The sequence below is a fragment of the Anser anser genome, assembly GCF_964211835.1.
Source record: "Anser anser genome assembly, chromosome: 1".
In the NCBI taxonomy this organism is placed as follows: domain Eukaryota; kingdom Metazoa; phylum Chordata; class Aves; order Anseriformes; family Anatidae; genus Anser; species Anser anser.
Window position 1 is genome coordinate 42756496 of NC_139720.1, and position 22136 is coordinate 42778631.

At 41.6% G+C, this 22136-nt stretch overlaps 1 protein-coding gene across 1 annotated transcript in view; it reads right to left on the reverse strand.

Annotated features, from left to right (window-relative positions):
* Positions 1-22136, reverse strand: part of PAWR (pro-apoptotic WT1 regulator) — an 85940-nt gene that overhangs the window by 21637 nt on the left and 42167 nt on the right. Inside the window, exon 4 of the mRNA XM_083807496.1 lies at positions 1004-1038. Within this exon, the coding sequence (XP_083663622.1) occupies positions 1004-1038 (35 nt within the window). The remainder of the gene's footprint in view (positions 1-1003; positions 1039-22136) is intronic.

A 22136-nucleotide genomic window follows, 5' to 3' on the forward strand; every position in this document is an offset into this window, starting at 1 on the left:
GAGCAGCATCCCTTAAAACTGAGACATTAGTATGATAAATCCATAGAAATTCCTTTCAATACTACTGTGGAGAGCAACAAAATTATCTACCTCAGTCAAACTTAAGAAGTTGGTGCTTCACAACTAGTAAGACCCAGCAGAATACTAGCTAAGATTATTTTAAAATAGTAACATAACAGAAGGGTTTGGGTAAGTTTGGTGCATCACTTTGGTCCTTATCCCCAAATCAGGCTATATATTTGTAGCAGTAGTATAACAGCCTACACATCAAACACTCACCCCACTTAAATTGGCTTTTACAGAAGGGCTGAGGCTGGCAGGACCCTCTGGGGCCCACCAGGCCCAAGCCCTGCCCAAGCAGGGCCACCCAGAGCAGGCTGCCCAGGGCCACGTTCAGGAGGCTTTTGAAGGTCTCCAAGGAGGAGACCCCACAGCCTCTCGGGGCAGCCTGTGCCACTGCTCCGTCACCCGCACAGAAAAGACGTGCTGCCTGGTGTTCAGGAAGAGGGAACCTCCTGTGTTCCAGTTTGTGCCCATTGCCTCTTGGCCTGGCACTGGGCACCACTGAGAAGAGCCCGGCTGTGCCCTCTCTGCACCCTCCCTTCAGGGTGCGTACAGACATTGATGAAACACCTCCAGGCCTTCTCTTTTCCATGCTGAAGAGTCCCAGCTCTCTCAGCCTTTCCTCATAAGCGAGCTGCTCCAGTCCCTTCATCATCTTGGTGGCCCTGTGTAGGATTCTCTCCATTGCGTCCAAGTCTCTCTTGTACTGGGGAGCCCGAAAGTCGGCACAGCGCTCCAGGTGTGGCCTCACCAGTGCCAAACAGACAAGAAGGATCAGCTCCCTTGACCTGCTGGCAATACTTTGCCTAATGCAGCCCAGGCCACCACGAGCCTGCTTCGCAGCAAGGGCACACTGCTGGCTCATGTTCAACTTGGTGTGCAAAGTACATCTGGCAGAACTATGTACATGAATAATGTTTTAAGTACAAAGATTTCATACCTTTTATATCTGCTTGAAACCACCCTGGAGGAGTCCTGAAAGAAACAGAAAGCAAAACGTCATTATTAATATTTTTATTTTATTTGTATTTCCATAATATTTTACTATGTCATAAAAAATGAATCCTGCAGTTAAGAGCAGGAGGTCCATGCCTCAAACAGCTACTGAGTAACTCAGTTTTGCACCTTTTGGCTGTCAGGAATAGACAGAATACCAGGATTATTGCCATCAAGCTACTGCTTCTGAACACAAGCTCAGAACCCTTAATGACAATTTCTCATTAATTCTTAAAATGTGATGCACTTGCATGTTCAGAACATGCAGTTTACTAAAACAGTATGCAAATCTATCACAAATACACCTGCACTATGACTGCTAATACCTGTGCATTTTGATAGCTGTTTATCAGCTGTTTATTTTGGGGGGGGGAGCAGAAGAGCAAAAATGCTCCAAATCTCCTGACAGCACTGCTGTCCTTCCAGACTGCACAAAAATGGAAGCTGGCAAGCAGTACAGGGTTGAGACCCAAATCAAGTTACTGCATACCAGCTAGGCCATGGTACCTGTCCATGGGTATGCCCTTCACCACGCTAACCCAGGTATTGCGACCTGGCCCACCAGTCAGGCTAACTCAAGTGGTGTTCTCCTGGCATTTGCTGGTAAGAAAGCAGGCTGGAAGTCTGTATGTGGCTGTTTTGTGCACTCAAATGTCAGGCAGTAACTTGTCAAGCTATGAGAAGTTAATTTTTAGATCATTGCTTTCTAAGTACCTGCAGAGGCTTACAGCATTCTGACTACAAACTCGAATACTCTGCCTCTCCTTTGAATGCTATTTGGAAAAGATCTTAACTGAAATAGAAACAGAACACATTTTAAACAAGAGTTCAACAGTGCAAGAACTCTGCATCTGGCCCTTCAAAGATATATACATGGATTATTTTCAAATTTTAAGTATTTTCATTATTTTTCTAGTGTGAAGACTTCCATTACTTCTCAGATTCCCACAAGTGCAGTAAGAATAACATAACCCATTACGCTTTTATTCTTGCTCTGTAAAGACGGAAATGGAAATAAAAATGCAGTGGGAAAAAGTGCTCATTTATTCTTTTACACAATGCCTAAAAAAAACCCACTGATGCATTATGACAACTAAGAAAAAAACCTGAAACAATACATTTGCATTGATAACGCTATGCTCGTAGCTTCAATAACTGCCTGATCACACAGGAAAGTTAAGACATGTTTCACTTGGATAAAAGATGGCTCAGATCAGACAGTAAATCCACAAACATTTTTTAGGATGTTGTAAGAACGTGAACCAATTATTTTATTAGTCATAGACAAAATTCCCTCCCCCCCCCCCCCCAGCATCAGCAAGTACTAGGTAAAAAGTCAGAAAAGAATATTTAAGGAGTTAATGAACTGAATAATTGCCTGGTAATTTACCTTAATAATTTACCTTACTGGTAAAAAAATATATAATGGCAAAGCATCAAATTTTGTCTGTTTATGATACTAATTACACAGAAAGGAAGAAATGAGTTTTTAAAACAAGATGCAAGAAATGTTTCCATCCACTGAAAAACCTATGAAACATCACACTGCCTTCAATGATCAGTTTATTGATGTCTCTGTAAGTAACAATAAACTAGCTAAAAATGAGGATAACAAAACTTTATGATAGAAAATAAAGCTGGCAAATAATTTGTATTCCAGAAAAAAAACCTTGATTTTAAAGTGTTAATTTATGAAACATTTTCAATTTCTGCAATATATGCCACACTTTTCCTACTGTAAGCAGAAGAACAATATTGAACAAAGTTGTTTAAATCATGAGAATTAATTATTTAAAGAAACCCACAGAGAGTGCAAAATTGCTGTTTTAACACAGATAATTTATCTATAACAGCATCTGAAAAGTAGCAATTTACAGCTGTGAAACAGCAACCTCATTCCACCTCTAAAATGGCAAGGAAATAATTTTAAACGATACCCATGTTATTTTTATAGTTTAGGAAAGGTACATTATCTTTAAAGGACATGGCAGTACGGTGAGGTTTGTGAAGACTGGAAGAAAGCAAATGGTATTTCTATCTTCAAGAAGGGCAAATCCAGGGAACTACCGGCCAGGCTGCCTCTCCTCTGTCCCTGGGAAGGCGATGGAACAAACCCATCTATTACGGAAAGAAGGTGATTTGAAGTACTCAGCATGGATATACGAAGGGGGAATAAGCCAGACTGACCTGACAGCCTTCTACGATGAGATGACAAGGGAAAAGCTCTGCAGACAAGGGGAAAGCAGATGTTGTATATCCTGATTTTTAGCAAGGCTTTCAACACCTTCCCCCATAACATACGTACAGGCAAACTGATGGAATATGGTGAGCAGACGGTGAGGTGCACTGAAAAGTGACTGAACTGAGCTCAAGGGGTTGTGAAGAGCAGCAGCGTGGCATCCAGCTGGACACCAGCCACGGGCAGCGTGCCCCAGGCTTGATGCAGGGACCAGGGCCATTCAACACCTTCGGTAATGGCCTGGGTGATGGGACGAAGTGCCCCATCAGCACATTCACAGACTGCACTAAGCTGGAGGGAGTGGTTAATACATCAGATAGCTGCGGTGCCATGCAGAGGGACACTAGCAGGGCAGGGAAATGGATGTACAAAGACCTCATGAAGTTCAAAAAGAGAAATGCAAAGTCCTGCACCTTGGAGAGGAACAATCCCAAGCATCAGTATGTGCTGTGGGACTGGTGGGCTTTGCAGAAAAGGACCTAGGTGTCCTGGTGGACACCAAGTACCACACAAGCCAGCAGTCTGCCCAAAGAAGTCCAACAGGACCCTGGGCTGTACCAGGACGAGTGTTGCCAGCAGGTCAAGGGAGGTGATCCTTCCCCCGTGCTCAGCCCTAGAGAGACCTCAGCGGGAATGCTGGGTCTGGTTCTGGGCTCCCCAGTACAACAAAGACGTACCGGAGTGAGTCCAGCTCCATGAAGATTAGGGTTTGGAGCATCCAACATATGAGGAGAGGCTGAAAGTGCTGGGAATGTCTAGCTTGGAGAAGAGGCCCAGGAGGAATCTTGTTCATGCATATAAATAGCTGATGGGGTAAAGAGAAGATGGAGGCAGACTCAGTTGTGCCCAGCAAAATGGCACAGTGAACACAAACTGAAATACAGGAAACTCAGACATAAAAATCTCTTTCTACTGTCAGGTCAAGCACTGGAGCAGGATGCCTAGACAGGCTACGCGGTTTCTACCCATGCAGATAATTCAAAACCCAACTGGACACTGTCCCGAGCAGTTCTCTCTAGCTGACCCTGCTTTGTGCACAGGGGCTGGACTACAGACCTCCTGACATCCCTTCCAGCCTTGGTGATTCTGTGCTCCTGCAGCCCGTGCTACATCTCTACTGGTCTTTTAGCACAGATCACAAGTGTTCTCTCAAAACCAGCCTCCCAACCGCCTCCTATTCCTGTGCTCCAGATCTTATCCTGAAGCTTTCTCAGAATGTGCAAACTGGATTCCCTTTGGATGAAAGTAAAGCACGAGATGTGTTGTGAAAGTCTTCCAAATGCTCACAGGTGTTCAGGCCACAAGGTCAGAAACACTGTCAGAGGAAAAAAAAAAAAAAAAAAATCAAGCAGACTAAACACCTCAGCACTGGAAGTTTCACTGCAGATTTTCTTCTGCAGTACTGCACTAACTTCCTACTGCGGATGAAGTCTATGATTATCTTTTTACCCCTGTACTCAGTGAACCTTGTCACTCAACTGACTGGTCAAAAGATAACGAACATATTCATAAAATTGCCTTTTTTGCTGCTATGTTGTGGAAAAGTTCTTGTTAATCATTTAAAATGTGCTGCACTGCTCATTCGAGATGCTTAAAGCAGTCCTCTAATACTGCTGGTAAAAATCTTCACCCCGGATTATGCTATACTTCCTCAAAGCAGTGACTCAGCCTTTTGGACCAAATGGGAACTTCAGGCTTTAAGCTTCCTCAACTTTCATTTTTTAAACAGCTTCTTTTTAAGGAAAATGCTGAAGCCTCAACAGTATGGCTGTGCTCTCCGATGAACATGCCAGGAAAAGCAAAAATGGACAAAAGGGGAGAATTTGCACGTGACATTGCAGTCCAGTGAAGCACACGTTTCCTTGTACAAAGAAATCCCTCAGCCTTGGTGCCTGTTCCCTACTCTAGACACCAAAAGGATGTAATGTATACATCTTATAACCACAAATTTATGAGACTTTTTCATCCAGTAAGTGCAAATACAGGCTGGTAAGCGATTTAAACACACAGACTTGTGCATGCACCTCAACAGAGGGCTTCTAGAAGTTTGCCGGTACTCTTCAGACATGCCAGTTATTCAGAAAGAGAAAGCTGGGAAAGCAAACAAATGCTCAAGAACAAAGTTCACAGCAAATACTCTCATTTGCTACAAATGACAGCTGTTAAAACTTAAAAAAAAAAAAAAAAAACCAACACAGCAGAATACTAACTAGTCCTTTGTAGCAGATGTTTCTATGGTAGTTTTTTTGGGGGTTTGTTTTTAGAAATAACTATGAACAGAAAGTTAAAAATATACAGCAAATGATGCGTAAAAACAATTTCCTATCATCAATACTTTGATAACCAAACTAACATTGCAGACCTTGTAAATTGTGACTTGTTATTTTGCATTCTCCCGTGTAAATACAAACTACTCATTCTTTAAGGCAGTGATGCAAGCACCAGGGAAATCCATTTTTGGTCTCTGTTCTCACATTATGAAATTTATTTTTGTGTCTTATTTGTCCAAAGGTTGCTACAAAAACAAGTATATATGTAGCTACACTAAAATCAACATTATGTGTCTGTTAAACAAAAATTACTTTAAGCTTTCAAACAATTTAAAAACTCTTAAAATGACGCAAATACGTGTTACAACTTGTGACTTTCTCCGAAAATGGTGCAAGGAGCAAGAAGAGGCTGGCAGGAAATAGAGATGGGAAAGGAAGAATATTTCTGTTCTACAAAAAAATAACATAAAAGCAGACCATTAGGCATGCATAAATATAGTAATTTGCAAATCTTATGTTATTTTGTTTTAAATTGAGTTTTCGCCAACGTTTAAAATCTACAATAATTACTACAGAAATGAATGATTTGTCAAAATAATTCTTTATGAGCAAAAAGAGATCAGTTTATTTGGAAGTCTCTTTTTAAAAAAATAATTACTTTTCTTGCACATATCTGGCATCTTATATTATCTTTTAACATCATACTACCACTAATAATTTCTATAATCAAGTAGCCTTGCTCTCACTCCATCTCAAGTGGGAGGGCAAGGTCACTGCGGACAGACAGAAGTCAGCACTGCTCCAGAAACCAGCCACGCTCCCTTTTCCCCATGCCTACAAAGCCCCCGATCCTGCTCCTCGTGCCTACAGTCAAGTCTGCACAGCCACAAGTTAATGCACCAGGGGTGTGAAATCACCAGGGAAAAAGCACAGATTTGTCTCACTGCAGATGAGCTCCATCTGGTTCACCACGCAGCCTAACACACACCTACGCAAGAGCACGAGGGCACAAATGGCAGCTGGGACCACTCCTTTAACGAAACCACTTACTGCCAATTTAACTTGTGTCGAACTAGGAGGTAAGCGACTTTGCTAATTCCCTTCTCTCCTCCTGGCTCATCTTGGTATTTCATCCTGCTGATGCACAGATTAGATGAACAGGCTGGTCATCAGGCTTTAAATAAATAGAGTTGTCCGTGTTTACAAGTGTCTGACAAAGATTTCCAGATGTTAAGCCAACGCTACCATTACAAATCTGTTAGTTAAAATGTATTAACAAACATTGTTTTAAAACATGTACAAACCCTAGAAGTCAGCCAAACTATGAAAATATTTCACTGGGATACCCTGAAGACTACTTAAAAGTTTCACAAACAATTAAAGCTAATTGTCTGTATCAAAACAGGCTGCTGGGGCACGCTGGTGTAAATGCTGGTATGTATAATACAGGCAGTGTCTTCGAATTTGACAATACTGGTGTAAACTCACATTTTGACTACATGACGATATTGCTGCAACATGCAAGGTAAAATTTTGATTGAAAATGGGCCATCAAAACAATTTTAGTTTTCAAGTGCAATCCTAATACAGGTTTCCTTATGAAGTTTCCTAAATATTCCTCAAGATGGGAGCAGATACAACTTCACTGCCCAGAGGAAGGGGTTTTGTGTTTTTTTGTTTTTTGTTTTGTTTTGTTTTGTTTTGTTTTATTTATACCAAGGAACAGGTGGATTCTACTTCCACCCAGGCAATCAAGTTAACTCAAATCTCCAACATGAATCACATCCTGATCAACTCTAACTGCTTTCTTCTCAGGTTCAGTACAATTTTTTATTGCCATTTCCTTGGAAACAGCAGCTACAGACGTTCTGCAGTGCAGCCTACGTCTAATTCAGCTATTAGAAGTACGATTACTTCTGAATGCTGGCTAACTGAAAGGCAACCCGATGCTAATACAAGCCAGAAATAACTACCGCTGCGAATAGCAGGAGGAAGGAAAATGAAGTATACCACTTTTCCCTCCCATCCAAACTCCCATGAAAAAGCATCTCGCAGGAGTAACAGAGCCATGAGGGTACCACTTACTTTCCATTCCTGATTCTAAACCATTTGAAAATTTCTAGAGAAGTTTTCCATGGAATTTAACACCAGTTTCACCCCAAATGATAAAGGTTATTTCCATTGAAACCACTCCTTTTAGAAGCACTCCAAGGTACTTTTTAGAGCCTCAAGTTATATTACTGAACTACTTGCACCCCCTGTAGCTGTGCAATTTCTAAATCTCTACTTGGGCAGAAGCCTTGTACACACAAAACCATCCCAGGCTTCCTCCCCTCCCCTTAGTCAACTAGCTGCCAAGATTTTACATCTACTGCTCAGATTCATTACATTTTATTTTTTTTCTGGCGTGGATTTCCTAGAGCTGACCTTAAACACTTTACACACCCAGTAAATCTCTTTTATAAGCAGCCACTGTAAAAATGAGCTTTTATTTCTAAAACTGTTAAGAAAGCATGAAGTTATCACCACCTATTAATCAGTTACAAAATAAACTGAAACAGGAACCTGGTAAGATCAAACAAAAATAAAAGCTGACCTACTGTTCTGAAATAGCTTGGCATCATATTTTAATCTTCCTTTGATTTGTACTCTGTCAAGCAGGAACCAACACATTTTAAAAGAGCTTTGTTTAATTTACATCCAACCGATCTTTTTAAAACATGCCATAGTGAATAGAATTGTACCAGAATTAATAAATCTTTGAGCAGGAAAAAGACATTCCAGTATTCTGGAAATTCAAATGCAATAGTCAGAGCTATTTTGATAATGAAGCACCCAGAGATTTAAACACAGGTCAGCAATAAAGAACAATCTCTTCCCTGTGAGGCAGCTGGCGTAGACAACTGAGACCTAACAAAAATGTCAGAGGGGAGAAGAGGAATATAATTTCTTTATCTATGCTAAAGAGAGGAAATTTAAGGTTAATAGAGCTTCTAGTCACCTGTTTATGAAATACTGTCTGATGGATTCAGGTAGGCATTCATAGAAGTGGAAAGGCAATGGCATTACAGATCTACACAAGGATAATGCTTTCTTTAGGAAGGATAGAAAATAAAAGGCTAAGTTTTATAATTAAATGAATCTATTAGAGCATCTGCCTTCAAACATCTTTATCTGCATTCAGTTCTTTTATACGTATATGTAATGTCTTTTTTGTATGTATTTGTGTGTATATATCTACATTACACATTTAGATATACAAATACATCTAAACGACAAGAATATATGTTGATATACATATGGCATAATATCAAACAAGACCCAAAGAGAAGACACCACTTCAGAGGTAGTATGGTATTGTACCATAACGATAAATTAGGCTAGCATCATGAGCTAGCAGTTCCCTAGACAATTGGAATTTCCCAGACCCTTTCGCTGCAGCCCATATAAAACCCTTGCATCTCCAACAGGTTTCAGGTCTTCTCTTTCTTGACTGCACAACCCTTTGGGGAGAAAAGCTATTCAATTAATTATTTTTCGAAAACAGGTATCTTCTGCAAGCATGCAGTTCTCCGTAATGTGTGTGTGGTTCTGGACTGCAGATGAGCAACGTGCTCACTTTGCCTGACAGAGCAGAGCCTCAATTAAGTACTGCACATCCAACACGCCTGCGCGCAGATCTTGCTCACATGTAGGTTTTGCTTTTCCAGAACTCGGGAACAATGGGCAAAGCATGCCTCTTCCCAAGACCTGCCCGGATCCAGGGGAACCCTCAGGCTCTGGCTGCCGCCGGGTGACTCAAATGTTCCCGCACACCCGGCTTGGGAAGCATGGTTCAAGGATATTCGAGCGCCTTGGTGAGGAGCCAGCCAGACTGCAGCGTGGGCAGTAACGCTCACAGCTACTGCATGCACACTTACTCTGTCCCAGCTACCAAAATGCTTGTGTACCATGCTCCGCAAAGCATTCTGGAGCACACGCACTGCCTGTCCCAAATCACTTTGCTGGGTCAAATGCGGCTAATCCAACTATCAGCCAGCTGCCCAACTGTGAAGGAAAAAAAATCCAGTGTATTGGTACACCAATTATTCAACTGTGGCACAACATGGAGGTCAGACTGATTTCACATCATGCTACTACAATTTTATTTATTTCATTTTTTTTTTAATCTTACATAGCTCCACAGTTGCAAAGGTGCAAATGTCTTCTATTAACAAACTGATTGGAATACATGGGTCACGGTGGTTCTGTGCCTGGAAAACATGAACTAAAATTTAATGCCTAACTTTCTGGGCTACTTCTTGGTAGATAAGATTTACAAACATAGTTGCATTTTTATACAAACAAATGGAGGATTTTAAAGTTTATTAGTTCTTACAGTTCACCCCTATCTCTTAATCAGCTTCAAACCAGATGTTAATTTCACAGACTCACAGAGAGGTTAAGGTTGGAAGGCATGCTGTATTTATATTGCATACACTTACATGTAAGTATTTTTATATGGTGTACCTTTTCCTGTTCAGTTGTAGCATATTACTTTTGTGTTCATTGGCAGTTCTGTGATTTAAGTAACACTATATGATGTCTTTACTATGTCCGGGAAGTTTCAAAATTATTACATATAATTTGTAAAGCAGAATAAACAAAATTGTTCATTACAGATTTGCTCAGACAAAGGAGACACTGGAGAAAGAGAAAACGAAAGAAATACAGTGAAAGTTTTATTTACGGCAAGTGATCAGCCTGTACACCCAGGTAACCCCCAAAGGAGCAGGGGGAAAAAACAGATTGTAAAAAACAGATTTCAGTCAGGGAAAAGTTAACTTTCTGTAGCTCTGGATACAAGTGAGCTTTAAAATTACTTTTTAAAGCCTTAACTACAGCCTTTAATTAATATATAATTAACAGGGACTTCAAACAAGAAGTAACACAGACATGCTACAACACCTGGATGCAAGTGATAGGGATTACCGTCGTGAAGCCAAAAGAATTCTGAGTCATCTCCCTGCTTACACAGAGCCAGGAGGCCTCTGAGAAACTCTGGAAGAATGTCTAGGGAATCAAATCAGATGTCTAACAAGGCAGTAAAGACCCTCAACTCCTACCCAAGAAGCAATGTATTGAGGGCATTAAGCAAGGGGAAAAGATTAAAGACACCTGCAGGTAATCAAGCAACTCCTGGGGAAGTCAAGTACAATCAAGAAGAAAACAGCTTAAAAAATAAGGAAGCCACAAACACTTGAACGCACGAGCAGAGTTTTTTCTTTAATCGTTTTTCTTCATTTCTCTACCCAAGCAATGTTCAACCGCAAAGAGACAGAAGAGCGCAGGACAAGCAGTTAGGCACTCCAACAGAGAACACGACAAGGAGAGCTGCTTAAAACAGGCCGACAGCACCTGAAGTGACTCACTGATGGAGCAGGGCTGGAAACATCATCAGAAAGACAGTGATTATAAGCAGTATACAGCCTTCATGGATCAGCACTGCACAGTAGTAAACGGAAGATGCGGGTTTCAAAACAAAATGGGAGCTTGGAAATACTTGAACAAAGCTCCCGAATGCAGCATGTCAGCCACTCATTTAAAAAAAAAAAAAAAGAGAGAGAGAGAGGATCAATACTGCTGCCAAAAACCTGAAGACCTCCAGCACATAAGGGAAAGGCACACACATTACTTGTCACTGAAATGAGAACATTTTTTAAAAGAGAGAATTCAAATGGGCATAAACCTTTACAGCTCAGAGAAATTAAGAAAGTAGTGTCAGGACCTCTAGTCACAGAAGAGCTGAATTGTGCTATGAAATCCACAGTAGAGATGACAACAGTGAAAATAGAAGCATAATTTGCTGGGGTGGTTTATAGCAAGTGTAACTATACAAAAACTATAAAATCCTGCATGGAACTAGGTGCATCTCCACTTCACCATACACTAGCCTCTGTCCAGAGGCACAAAAAGACAAAATACAAGTTCCCAAAGTTCTTTTTGATGGGATTCATCTCACACTTCCCAAGCATTGTAACTTTTTCAACCTGTCTATGGGTAAGTTACGTGTTGACTTGTCTACGCAGTGTCTTGCACACTATGTACTAGAAACGTAACTCGTCACAAACCCAACTTCTCCAGTGGAGCCACAACCATCTGTGCTGTTTATTGGCGGTGGTGGTTTTTAACCCCTAAAGTTAAAAGCAGCTGAAAACAATGCAAGGACTGAATGGCAGCCCACAGTAGTGTTTTCACAGCATGAAACCGAGGTCTGTGTTGCACACCCCCAATGTGCGGATGAAGGGCACACAGCTTTTTTTGGGAACGCAGAGGCTAGTAAGGTTCTAGTAGCACCACACAGGCAACCAAACCCCGTGCTGCAACATTCATACTGGCTACAAGGGCTGGTTCCTGGTGCATTAGTCCTCAAACAGTCCCTGGGTACGACACAGGACAGCACTAGGTTGCACAAACCAGAACCATGCCAGAAAGTCTTGCTAATCATTAAGCCACAGGCACTATCAGCAGCGCAGGGGCTGAGCTGACGCCCAGGCCTTGTGCTTTCTAGCAGTATAAACGCAGCCAGACTGGTTCCACCAAACAACTCTGGATCCTGGAGTCCTTCTCCCTCCCAGGCTGTCACGTTATTCACACTGGACGACGGTCACAGTGAGAAGGGGGCCTCTACCCCATCCTCAGCCCACCGGGGAGCTGGACTAGGCAGCACCTGAACGCGCAAGCCCAGGCGAGCAACTACCACTGCCATCCTCTGTAACTTACTGTGAATAACCTGCAGGTATGATCCACCTCACAAAAATGTTTGACAAGTACTGCTACGCCTATTTCTGTAGAGCTGCATACATTTTTGCTCATCTTTCTGCAATACTAAGTAACTTTTTCCCCCCTCCCCTGTACACAAGGGCATTCAGCAGGACCCCTCTGGTCCACACAGGGTCTTGCAGAAGTGTCCTCCCCCCTGTGCCCACACCCCGAGCACTTCTGTATCTTACAGGAGCTTTTACCATCAGTCACACTCGTCATTTATTTGCACAAGCAGATATGGCAGAAGTCCTTCCCTGCTCAACGAGCTTGTATTTACCAGAGGGCTCTTCTTCCCACAGAGACTTCAGCTGCAGTGTGTGCTCCATGGGGTCACCTTTTTTATTCAAGGAATCTTAAGACTGGGAGGAGATACCCACTTAGACATCATCATCTCTGACAGCTGAGCAGAATTTCCACACTGACTCCTTCGGGAATAAAAGAAGCTTTCCAAACCAGCATTCAATTATCTGAGTTAAAAGTGATGCCAGTCCAAAAAAGCACGCATGTGGGAAAATGAATTCCTTGACATGAGGCCCCTGCTGACTGCCCAAAAGCATTAGCTGAGAAATTGAGAAACTGCTTCCTATTCATTCTGGCCATATAAAGGCTAATGTGCAAGCTTATGCAATTTTGGAGCGTAACTTCATGAAGTCAACAGTGAAAGAAACAAACAGAGCAACCACAGAACAAAAACCTGCTCAAAACAGGCTGAGTATATGGCAGCAACATCTGGTGATAAGAAAATAGGAAAGGAAAAGCAAACAAAGCAAAAAAATCTTAATGGAGAGATCACAGCACAACTTAACAGAAGCTACAAGAAAGAAATCATAATGTACAATCTCTGCTTCCCGTTGGGTCTGCACAAGGATTTAGGAAGTGCCTGAAACCCCTGCCATTGCCAGGCACCACTGAGAACCCGAAGCAGCAGCAAGTAGCCACCGCTCAGGCTTGGTTCAGCTTCAGTGTTCATGCAGGTCCTGCGACGAATCACTGTGGGTGTGCACACAGGAACTACTACTCCACTAGAAAAGACTTCATGGGTACATTTGACTTATTTACCAGGAGTGAAATGCGTTCCTGAAACGAGATTTGAAGTTGGAATGATTCCTCTACTAAATTAAATGCTCCTGACGTGGCTGTTTAAAGCATTCCTCACCAGCAGCAGCGTCCGGTAGCACACATGCGATAGAGTTGAACCAGACTTGCTGAGCGCGTGCAGATCCTTTGGGAATGCAAGACTTACCGAACGCGCGTGGCTCAGCACCGCACACACACAGGCTGCTCACAGGAGAGCACAGGAGGAAGATTTTGGCAAATAAACCTGTGCTGCCGCAGCCATGAGGATTATGCAGCCCATTCAGCTAGGAATTCCACTGTCTTAAAACTGCCTTTTTACAAAAGCAACAATAACAACACGCACACAATTTAATTAAAATCTAGCAACCTCGTTTTTGCAAAACAATTAACTCAGTGTATATAAAGACTCCAATTATACCAGACAAGACCACCATGCAACATTATCACTCCTAAACTCAGAGCAGTGACCTTGTAGCTTAATGAAGAAGCTACGACGTTCATTTTTTGTCCCATTCCCCAGTCTCCAACACTACAGACAAAACGCGTTACAAAACAATTATTAAGAGTGCAAAGTCAACCAGCCCAGAAAGCACCAGAATGTCAATAATTTAGGCAACTTTTATTCAAATCCTTACAGCTACATGTTTGACGCTGCCTCTCATGGTGTCCTAACATGACACATTTTTGCACAAGACCTCTGAAACACCACACAAAGCACCGTACTCTGTGAGTACTGCCCAGGGTTTGCATTTGTTGCATTTTCAAGAAGCAGCCACCATGCCGTATTCACTGCACTTGGTGTACTCAAACTGCTCTGGATATGTGCCTGTATTACCGTAGGCTGCTGCTTGCGTGATGGATTGATCATACATGATCGTGGAAAGATGGAATTCCTGGGTTCATATTTTCCTTAGAGAGATCAAAGGAATAATTTGGGTGTCCCAAGTCATGCCAAGAATCTCAGGTAAACATGGGAAGTACCTGGTTCGTGTCAGGAACTGTGCAAAGCAGCAAATCCCCTGTACCTAATGTCAATTTAAAACCACTGCACATGGAAAACCTACTTGAGATGTAAGTGCATTAAATAAATAAGTGATGCTTCAATGTTTAAACACTGGATTTCAGTACTTTTTAATCCATCCTATGGGAACACTTTGGACATACAATAAAATTTCCTCATGAGTCTTTCTATTGCATTCACTGTTATTGTCTAAGTGCTTTGTGAATACAAATGACTGGTTTTGTACCATCCCTGTGAGACAGATCATGTCGTTAATCTGCAAAGAGAAAACCCAACATTATCTGGTAATTTAACTGTCAAATGCCAGAGTCCTACAATCTGATTTTGCACAACTACATACAACTTCATACACTCAAATACAGCTTCTCCTAATCTACATATTTTTGTATTTTAAACACATATTATTTAATCTTTTTTTTTTAAAGAAGTATGCCAGTATTATGATCATGTTATTATGTAAAATAATACTTGGCCTAACATCTGAACAAATACAGCATAAAAAATAAAAGCATGTCAATAAACTGGGACATTCCCTGTAGCATAACTCAATGAACAGAAAGTAACACCATGAAAATACACTTATAAAAGGTGAATTATTACTCTTAAATGCAGGCACACAGTTCTCCTTTGCAAGAACTATGTGAAACCTAGATAGAAAACATTGAAAAGCTGTGGTCAGGTACGAATAGATATGAACATCGTTACTGCATCAGATAATAGCTATTGCAAAGGGATGCTGTATGTCATTACACTGTTTTGCGAAATAAAAAGCCAGTAAACGCAAAATAGACAGGTATAAACTGCAATGCAAGTTAAGAAGCTTATTTGGCAGCATGTTCTTGGCATAAGATTCAAGCAGAAAACTCTTGGGATGCTTGTGCCAAGCAGGTTTTCAGCTGTTTCCTAATGGAGATCCACGTAATACTTCAGTTCCCTGCATTTCTCGTGGCTTTTCACACAGCTTAGAAGCCCCCAGAGACTTTCACTCCCTAACTTGATTTTATTTATTGCTTTCAGCATAGCTTGTAAGGTGCCTCTATTAAACATTTACAGCTTTGTAACACTGGCGTGCACAGCTGCTTCTGAGAATTTCAACGTGCTGGGCCACATCTGAGGCAAAAGACAGTATTTAAGCAAATATAACTGCCATAGAGTGCTTCTGCGGGAACCCCCTTGGGCTGCATTTCTTTTAGGAATCGCCTGCAATGCTTCAGAGAAATGTTAAGCCTACTTAGAACAAAAGGTTAAAAGAAAATCATACATGTTTTTCCTTCAATTTATATGCTCATGTATGACTTCTGACTGAATGTGCAAGTCGTAACTGCATGGTCTCTCTAATAAATCAAGTTTAGGGGATTTCACCAGCCCTCTAACCAATTCGCTGCTGAAGTTAACTATGATGAACCCAATCAGCTGTGGCATAATTTTGCAGTTATATCATTAGGTGAATGCTGACTAAGTACAAATTGCATTCTTACGTAGAATCCATTTCTTGTAGAGAACAAAAATTTCATCCCATCCTCATCTCCCATCAGAAAGATTCTTTTCAAGGTACCAGGTAGTTTGTACACGAAACAGAATGATAACCCAAACACCTATCACAAGCTAATCACTTGCAAAGAACAAAAATCTGAATTACTGAGAGGAGTGACAGCAGCCCAAGATGTGGCAATACTGCTGTGTATGCAGGTCTGCATTATGAGTTGAAAATTAAAGCAACTTTGCAACTTCTCCCTGTGTTGTCTTGGATTAGCAGCTCCACAGGAATACAGCACTAGGATCAAGCTTTAGCCTGTCTAACACTGCACAGAAATTGAATTTATTTTAGGGATCTGATGCAAGATACAGTATGTCAATAACCACAAGGTTGAGTCTTATAAATGTAATGAAATCTTTTGCCTAGCAAATCTCTTTAGTGTTGTTGACTGTGCTCCAGTGTGGATGTTTAACTGTCTCAGGTATGTCCTATGGATGTTGAATCTTCCATAAAATCATTTGTTAAGAGTGAACATCCTGAAATTTCTTGAGTTTCTTGTTGCTACACAATGTAAGAGCAATACGGGAACTCCAAGAAATGCCCATTACAATAGCACACATAAAAACAAATTAATGGTTGGAACAAGATGACCGTAATCTCTTAAGTAGAGCCCAAGGGCCTTGAGAACGTTCCTGGGCTCCGCAGCAGCACGCAATATGTGATCAGGTACAGCAAAACAGCAGGTGTGGCTTAACAAAAAGCATGAGTCACATCTCCCACTGGAGTCCCAGACTTCAGAACTTCTGAGAAGCAGAATTCCCCTACCAGCTGCATGCCAGGAATACAAATCCAAAAGCAGGTGTCTAGCAGAAGACTGTGGAGACTTCTGTCAGTCGCTCCTCACACAAAGGTACTGGTGACTGTGCCAGTTATCAGCTGCAGCTCCTTAAGCAGGTATTAAGAAATTAACCGGACAACTTGTGCTGCTGTGTGATGGTAATGAAGAGCAGCATTCCCATTTTACGGCAGGATGTTCTACAACATTCTGATTTTTGTAGATCATTACCTTTCACTTGAAGGGTTCGGAGTATTTATTTCACAAAGGTTGAACCTCATCAGCTAACTGACTTGAGTATCCTCTTTTCATGCTTGAATGCACGATCTCACACTATCGCTAATGTGATACCCACTTCCAACTCCTTTAGAACCAAAACATTCTGACACGCTTGGTCCAAGTCTGCCAGGGAGAGGAAAGGATTCAGCCCATCTAATTTTAGATGTCTACAGCTGATCTAGTCAGACTCCTTTTGTCATCACTCACCGGAGAGAAAAACAAACATCTAGAACACAATAAACCCTATCCCGATGCCAAAGTCAAAAATAACTCTGCAGATCTCAAATACCTTATTGTTTCTCGGTGCTCTTGCCAATACGTATTTACTCAACTATTCCCACATCTTATACTTAAATGTCACACTGTTCGGAGCAGATGACATTTTTGTGTGTGTTTGCACAATGCCTAGCACAACAACCAGCACTCACAGACACTACAACATCTGAAATAAAACGTGAGCAGAAAGGAAGCTAAGATAACACAAAACACAGGATTTCAAACTACTACAGTGTGTTGAAAATGATAGTCTGTATGATTGTGGCATCGTTTCTAGAAAAATTTAAAAAAAAAAAAAAAAAAACAAGAAACGGCCACGACCGATTGGAAGGTTTTAAGGAACAGAGAATCTACACATTTACCCACCCCGTTTCTCACACTGATAGATCACCCACAATGTGAAAAAAGCAAGCTTTACTTTTATGGTGAGCTTGATTTGCCTTACGAATGCTTTTTTACCCCCATTTTTCTCCCTAGAGAAAACTCTACTATATAACAATATATCATCCCTCTGTAGTTTACTACAGCCACTGTAATGCCAACTCTCACTCTCCTTTCTTAATAAATGTATATATATATATATATATAGGCTTTGGGTTAACCTTCTCATTTTTTTCCCAATTTGGTCTCTGGTTTTCCATGAACACCACAAAGTAATACAGACACAATGTGGTGACACACTTGGGTATCAGTTCTAACATGACACAAAAGCAGTATTAGCACTTCCTGAACAGGATTACACCAAGAAGGGCACTTATTTGTGCATCTAGTTTCCTAAAATTTTCCCCGAGCCACTGAATTCCAAGAGGCAGTTGTCCATGGTATCAGCACGACCTGAATTCTGTGATACAAAAAGATAAGGCCTTGCATATAGATATGTGTGTATATATATACTTTTATATATGCACCCACAAGGTTTATATATATATATGTTTTGACTATTGACACAGTAGTTGCATCTTTCCACCTTCTGGAGCTCACCAAGTGTTCTACGTGGCTTTTAAAAATATCTTCATTGGACTGATCATTTTTTTCAGCCAACTCTTGTAGGGTTTTTTGATGCAAGTTATCTTTATTTTGAGTAGGTATCAACCCCTTCCTCAACTGAGACGTTACCCTAAATATAACAACACTTCTGTCCAACTGCAAGAAAGACATTGCTATCAAATATTTTTGCACTATTTTTAATGTTACCCTCTCTGCTAAGCAAGAGATGGACCTGTATAATTGCCAGACTGACAATTCCTAGCTGTAGTTACTGCTTGTCCTTAGCATTACCACTCTCAGCCTGCATCCCCATACACTTCAGTCAGTATTTGGCAACATTTTGACCCACAAGCTGAGAGCTGCACAATGAAATACAGCAGAAAAATTAAGCAAGACAGTCTGCACACTTGTTCTGTGTTTGGGAGTAGATTTAGTTTTGATTCAACCGGTGAGGTGAAGCTTTCCACACTATCTTTTGCTGAAGTTAAGTGACAGTTCTGATTGCACTGTATTTTTAATGTTTAGATAAAGTTGCCAGACCTACCACATCCACATTTCCAATAAAAAAAAAAAAAAGTTGATTTCAACTAAAATAAGTCCTGCTTCAGGAAAAAACATTCTCCTATCTATTCTTAAATAAATCTCACATCTCTGTGCTTTGGATCAAGGACTTCAAATTCAGACAGAGCCCTCAAAGCCCTCAAAGCTGTTTTCAAAAACTGCATTTTGCCCACAATGCCCTAAAATAAAACTAAAATAAAGTTGAAAGATCAGGTTAAGGACTAGAAACAAGAGAATATCATTCAGCAATGTTTTTGTCTATCAGACACAGAGTCATTACTATCTGTGATTCCCATATAAATGTCACAGTAATTATTTACAAGTTTCATAAAATGATCATAGAATGGACAAGTCAGTGAAAAAGTCTATAACTGAAGAAATGCAGTTACTTTGCTTAATAGGTAGAATTATAATAAATACTGGTTAAACCAACTAGAGTTGACTGAGTTCTTAGATCTACAATATAACCTCAATTTTAAGAACAGAATGAGGCTCCACTGTCACACAGTGTACCATCAAAATGAAACTAATTCATCAAAGCTGAAATAACACTGTCAAATTCTGTTCAAGTTTGGGCCACTTATAAAAGTATTCTATTAAAAGCGAGTTGACAGTCAGTAATAAACTGATTAAGTCTTAGCAGATTCAACTTGCTACGGTTCCATCTGTTCTGTGCATAAGGCAGCCTGGGTCTTTGCCAGATCCAAGGACTGGGACACTGTATTGTCAGTGACAAGACACCCCTGCTGTGCTCTGTCAGCAAAGAAGTAGTGCCTGTTTGAATTTGGAGGTGACAAACTTGGAACTGTGCAGGGTAAAATTAATGCAGGCAGTCTGCTAAAGAGAAACTGAGACTGCTGCTCAAAATGAATAGAATATATGGATGAAAAAACAGGGACATGGGAATACAGTCAAAATATTATATAATAATAACACGAGGGAAACGAAGTGACAACTTCTGGAATGCTTCTTGAAAAAGTGAAAGCAGAGCACAACAAAAAAAAGCCTGACAAACAACTTCCAAAATGTATAAAAACATTTCAGAATGAGGAATCCTGAAAAGGACCTCTGGGGCCCACCAGGCCCAAGCCCTGCCCAAGCAGGGCCACCCAGAGCAGGCTGCCCAGGGCCACGTTCAGGAGGCTTTTGAAGGTCTCCAAGGGGGAGACCCCACAGCCTCTCGGGGCAGCCTGTGCCACTGCTCCGTCGCCCACACAGAAAAGACGTGCTGCCTGGTGTTCAGGAAGAGGGAACCTCCTGTGTTCCAGTTTGTGCCCATTGCCTCTTGGCCTGGCACTGGGCACCACTGAGAAGAGCCCGGCTGTGTCCTCTCTGCACCCTCCCTTCAGGGTGCGTACAGACATTGATGAGACATCTCCAGGCCTTCTCTTTTCCATGCTGAAGAGTCCCAGCTCTCTCAGCCTTTTCTCATAAGCGAGCTGCTCCAGTCCCTTCATCATCTTGGTGGCCCTGTGTAGGATTCTCTCCATTGCGTCCAAGTCTCTCTTGTACTGGGGAGCCCGAAACTCGGCACAGCGCTCCAGACCTGGCCTCACCAGTGCCAAACAGACAAGAAGGATCAGCTCCCTCGACCTGCTGGCAATACTTTGCCTAATGCAGACCAGGCCACCACGAGCCTCCTTTGTGCCAAGGACACATTGCTGGCTCATGTTCAGCTTGGTGTCTACCAGGACTCCTAGGTCCTTTTCTGTAAAGCTCCTTTGCAGGTGGGTGGCCCCCAGCATATACTGGTGCCTGGAGCTGTTCCTCCCCAGGTGCAGGACTGCACTTCTCCATGTTGCACTTCATGAGGTTCTTGTCAGGCCACCTCTCCAGCCTGTCGAAGTCCCTCTGCATGTCAGCACAGGCCTCTGGTGAGTCAGCCACTCCCCCCAGTTTTGTGTCATCTGCAAATTTACTGAGGGTGCACTCTACCCTCAGTTGTTATCCAGGTTGTTAATGAAGATGTTAAACAGGACTGGACCCAGTACTGACCCCTGGGGATCTCCAGGTAGAGACTGCACCACAGCCACCTCTGGGTCTGGTTGTTCAGCCATTTTTTGATCCACCTCACTGTCTGCTCATCCAGACCCTGCTTCAGCAGCTTCTTTTAGGAAGATCTTAGGGGGAACAGTGCCAAAGGCCTTAATGAAGTCTAGGAATATCCCCTGCTTCGCCATCATCCATCAGGCTGAGCATTTCATTATAGAACCCCATCATGTTGGTCATGCATTACTTCCCCTCGGTAAATCCATGGTGACTTCTTCATGATTTTCTTTTCACTTAATCTCTCACTTAAAACTGCCCTTGTAGCAGTCGTTAACACAGTCACCATCTTTAAGAAGTTTCTAGAGTGGACCAGAGAGCTACAGACCAGTAAGTCTGATATTTATTCTGAATAAAGTGGTGCTAATGAGTCTAACAGAATTAGGAAGTAAATAAATAAGTATGATATAGTCTGGAAGAGTCACCAGGGCACCTGTAAAATAGAAAGCTGTACGAGATTTCTGAAGTGTAACTAAGTCAAAAGATGTCCAGAAGAGAAATTTGGTTGACAGTCTACTGAATTTCAGCATTCCCCCCTTCCCCCCCCCCCCTTTTTTTTTTTTTAAGAAATTAAACTACACTGGAATAAGCGATGATGTCTTTCCATGAATAAATTAGCGGTGAAAAGCCATGAAACGATGGTAGGACCTGACAGCCAGCTACTGAAGTGCTATTGAAGCTATTGAAGTGAATGGAATACCTGAAAGAGTTCCATGGGAACTCATTCTGGGACCTGTGCTTTTCAATACGTTTGGGGAGGTGATGTCCACAGATGCTATTCAGAACAGAGTCAACTGTTGAAATATGTAGGATTTCTCTATTAGGAGTGGCTGGGAGGCAAAACAGTAGGTGAAATACTGTGTACATAAGCACCAAGTGAGGCAAAAAGATAATAATGCATCTCAACTTACATGTGCATGAATATGAGCTGGCTACGATGACTCAGGGATAAACCCAAAATGTTGAACTTGTAGTAGACACACAAACAAAGAAAGTAAACTCAGTGCTCAGCAACACTGAGAAGGAAGACTAGCAGGAATTATCAGGAAAGAAGCAGAAAAAAAAATAGAGCACATGGTTGTAGAGTGGTTTATCTGAATCTTAATCTTGAACATGCTCTTCATTCCTGTTTCCTGATCCCAAATAAAGCAGAGTCAAAGCAGAAAAAGTACAGAATGTTATTGAATGTCTTCTGTACAAGGAAG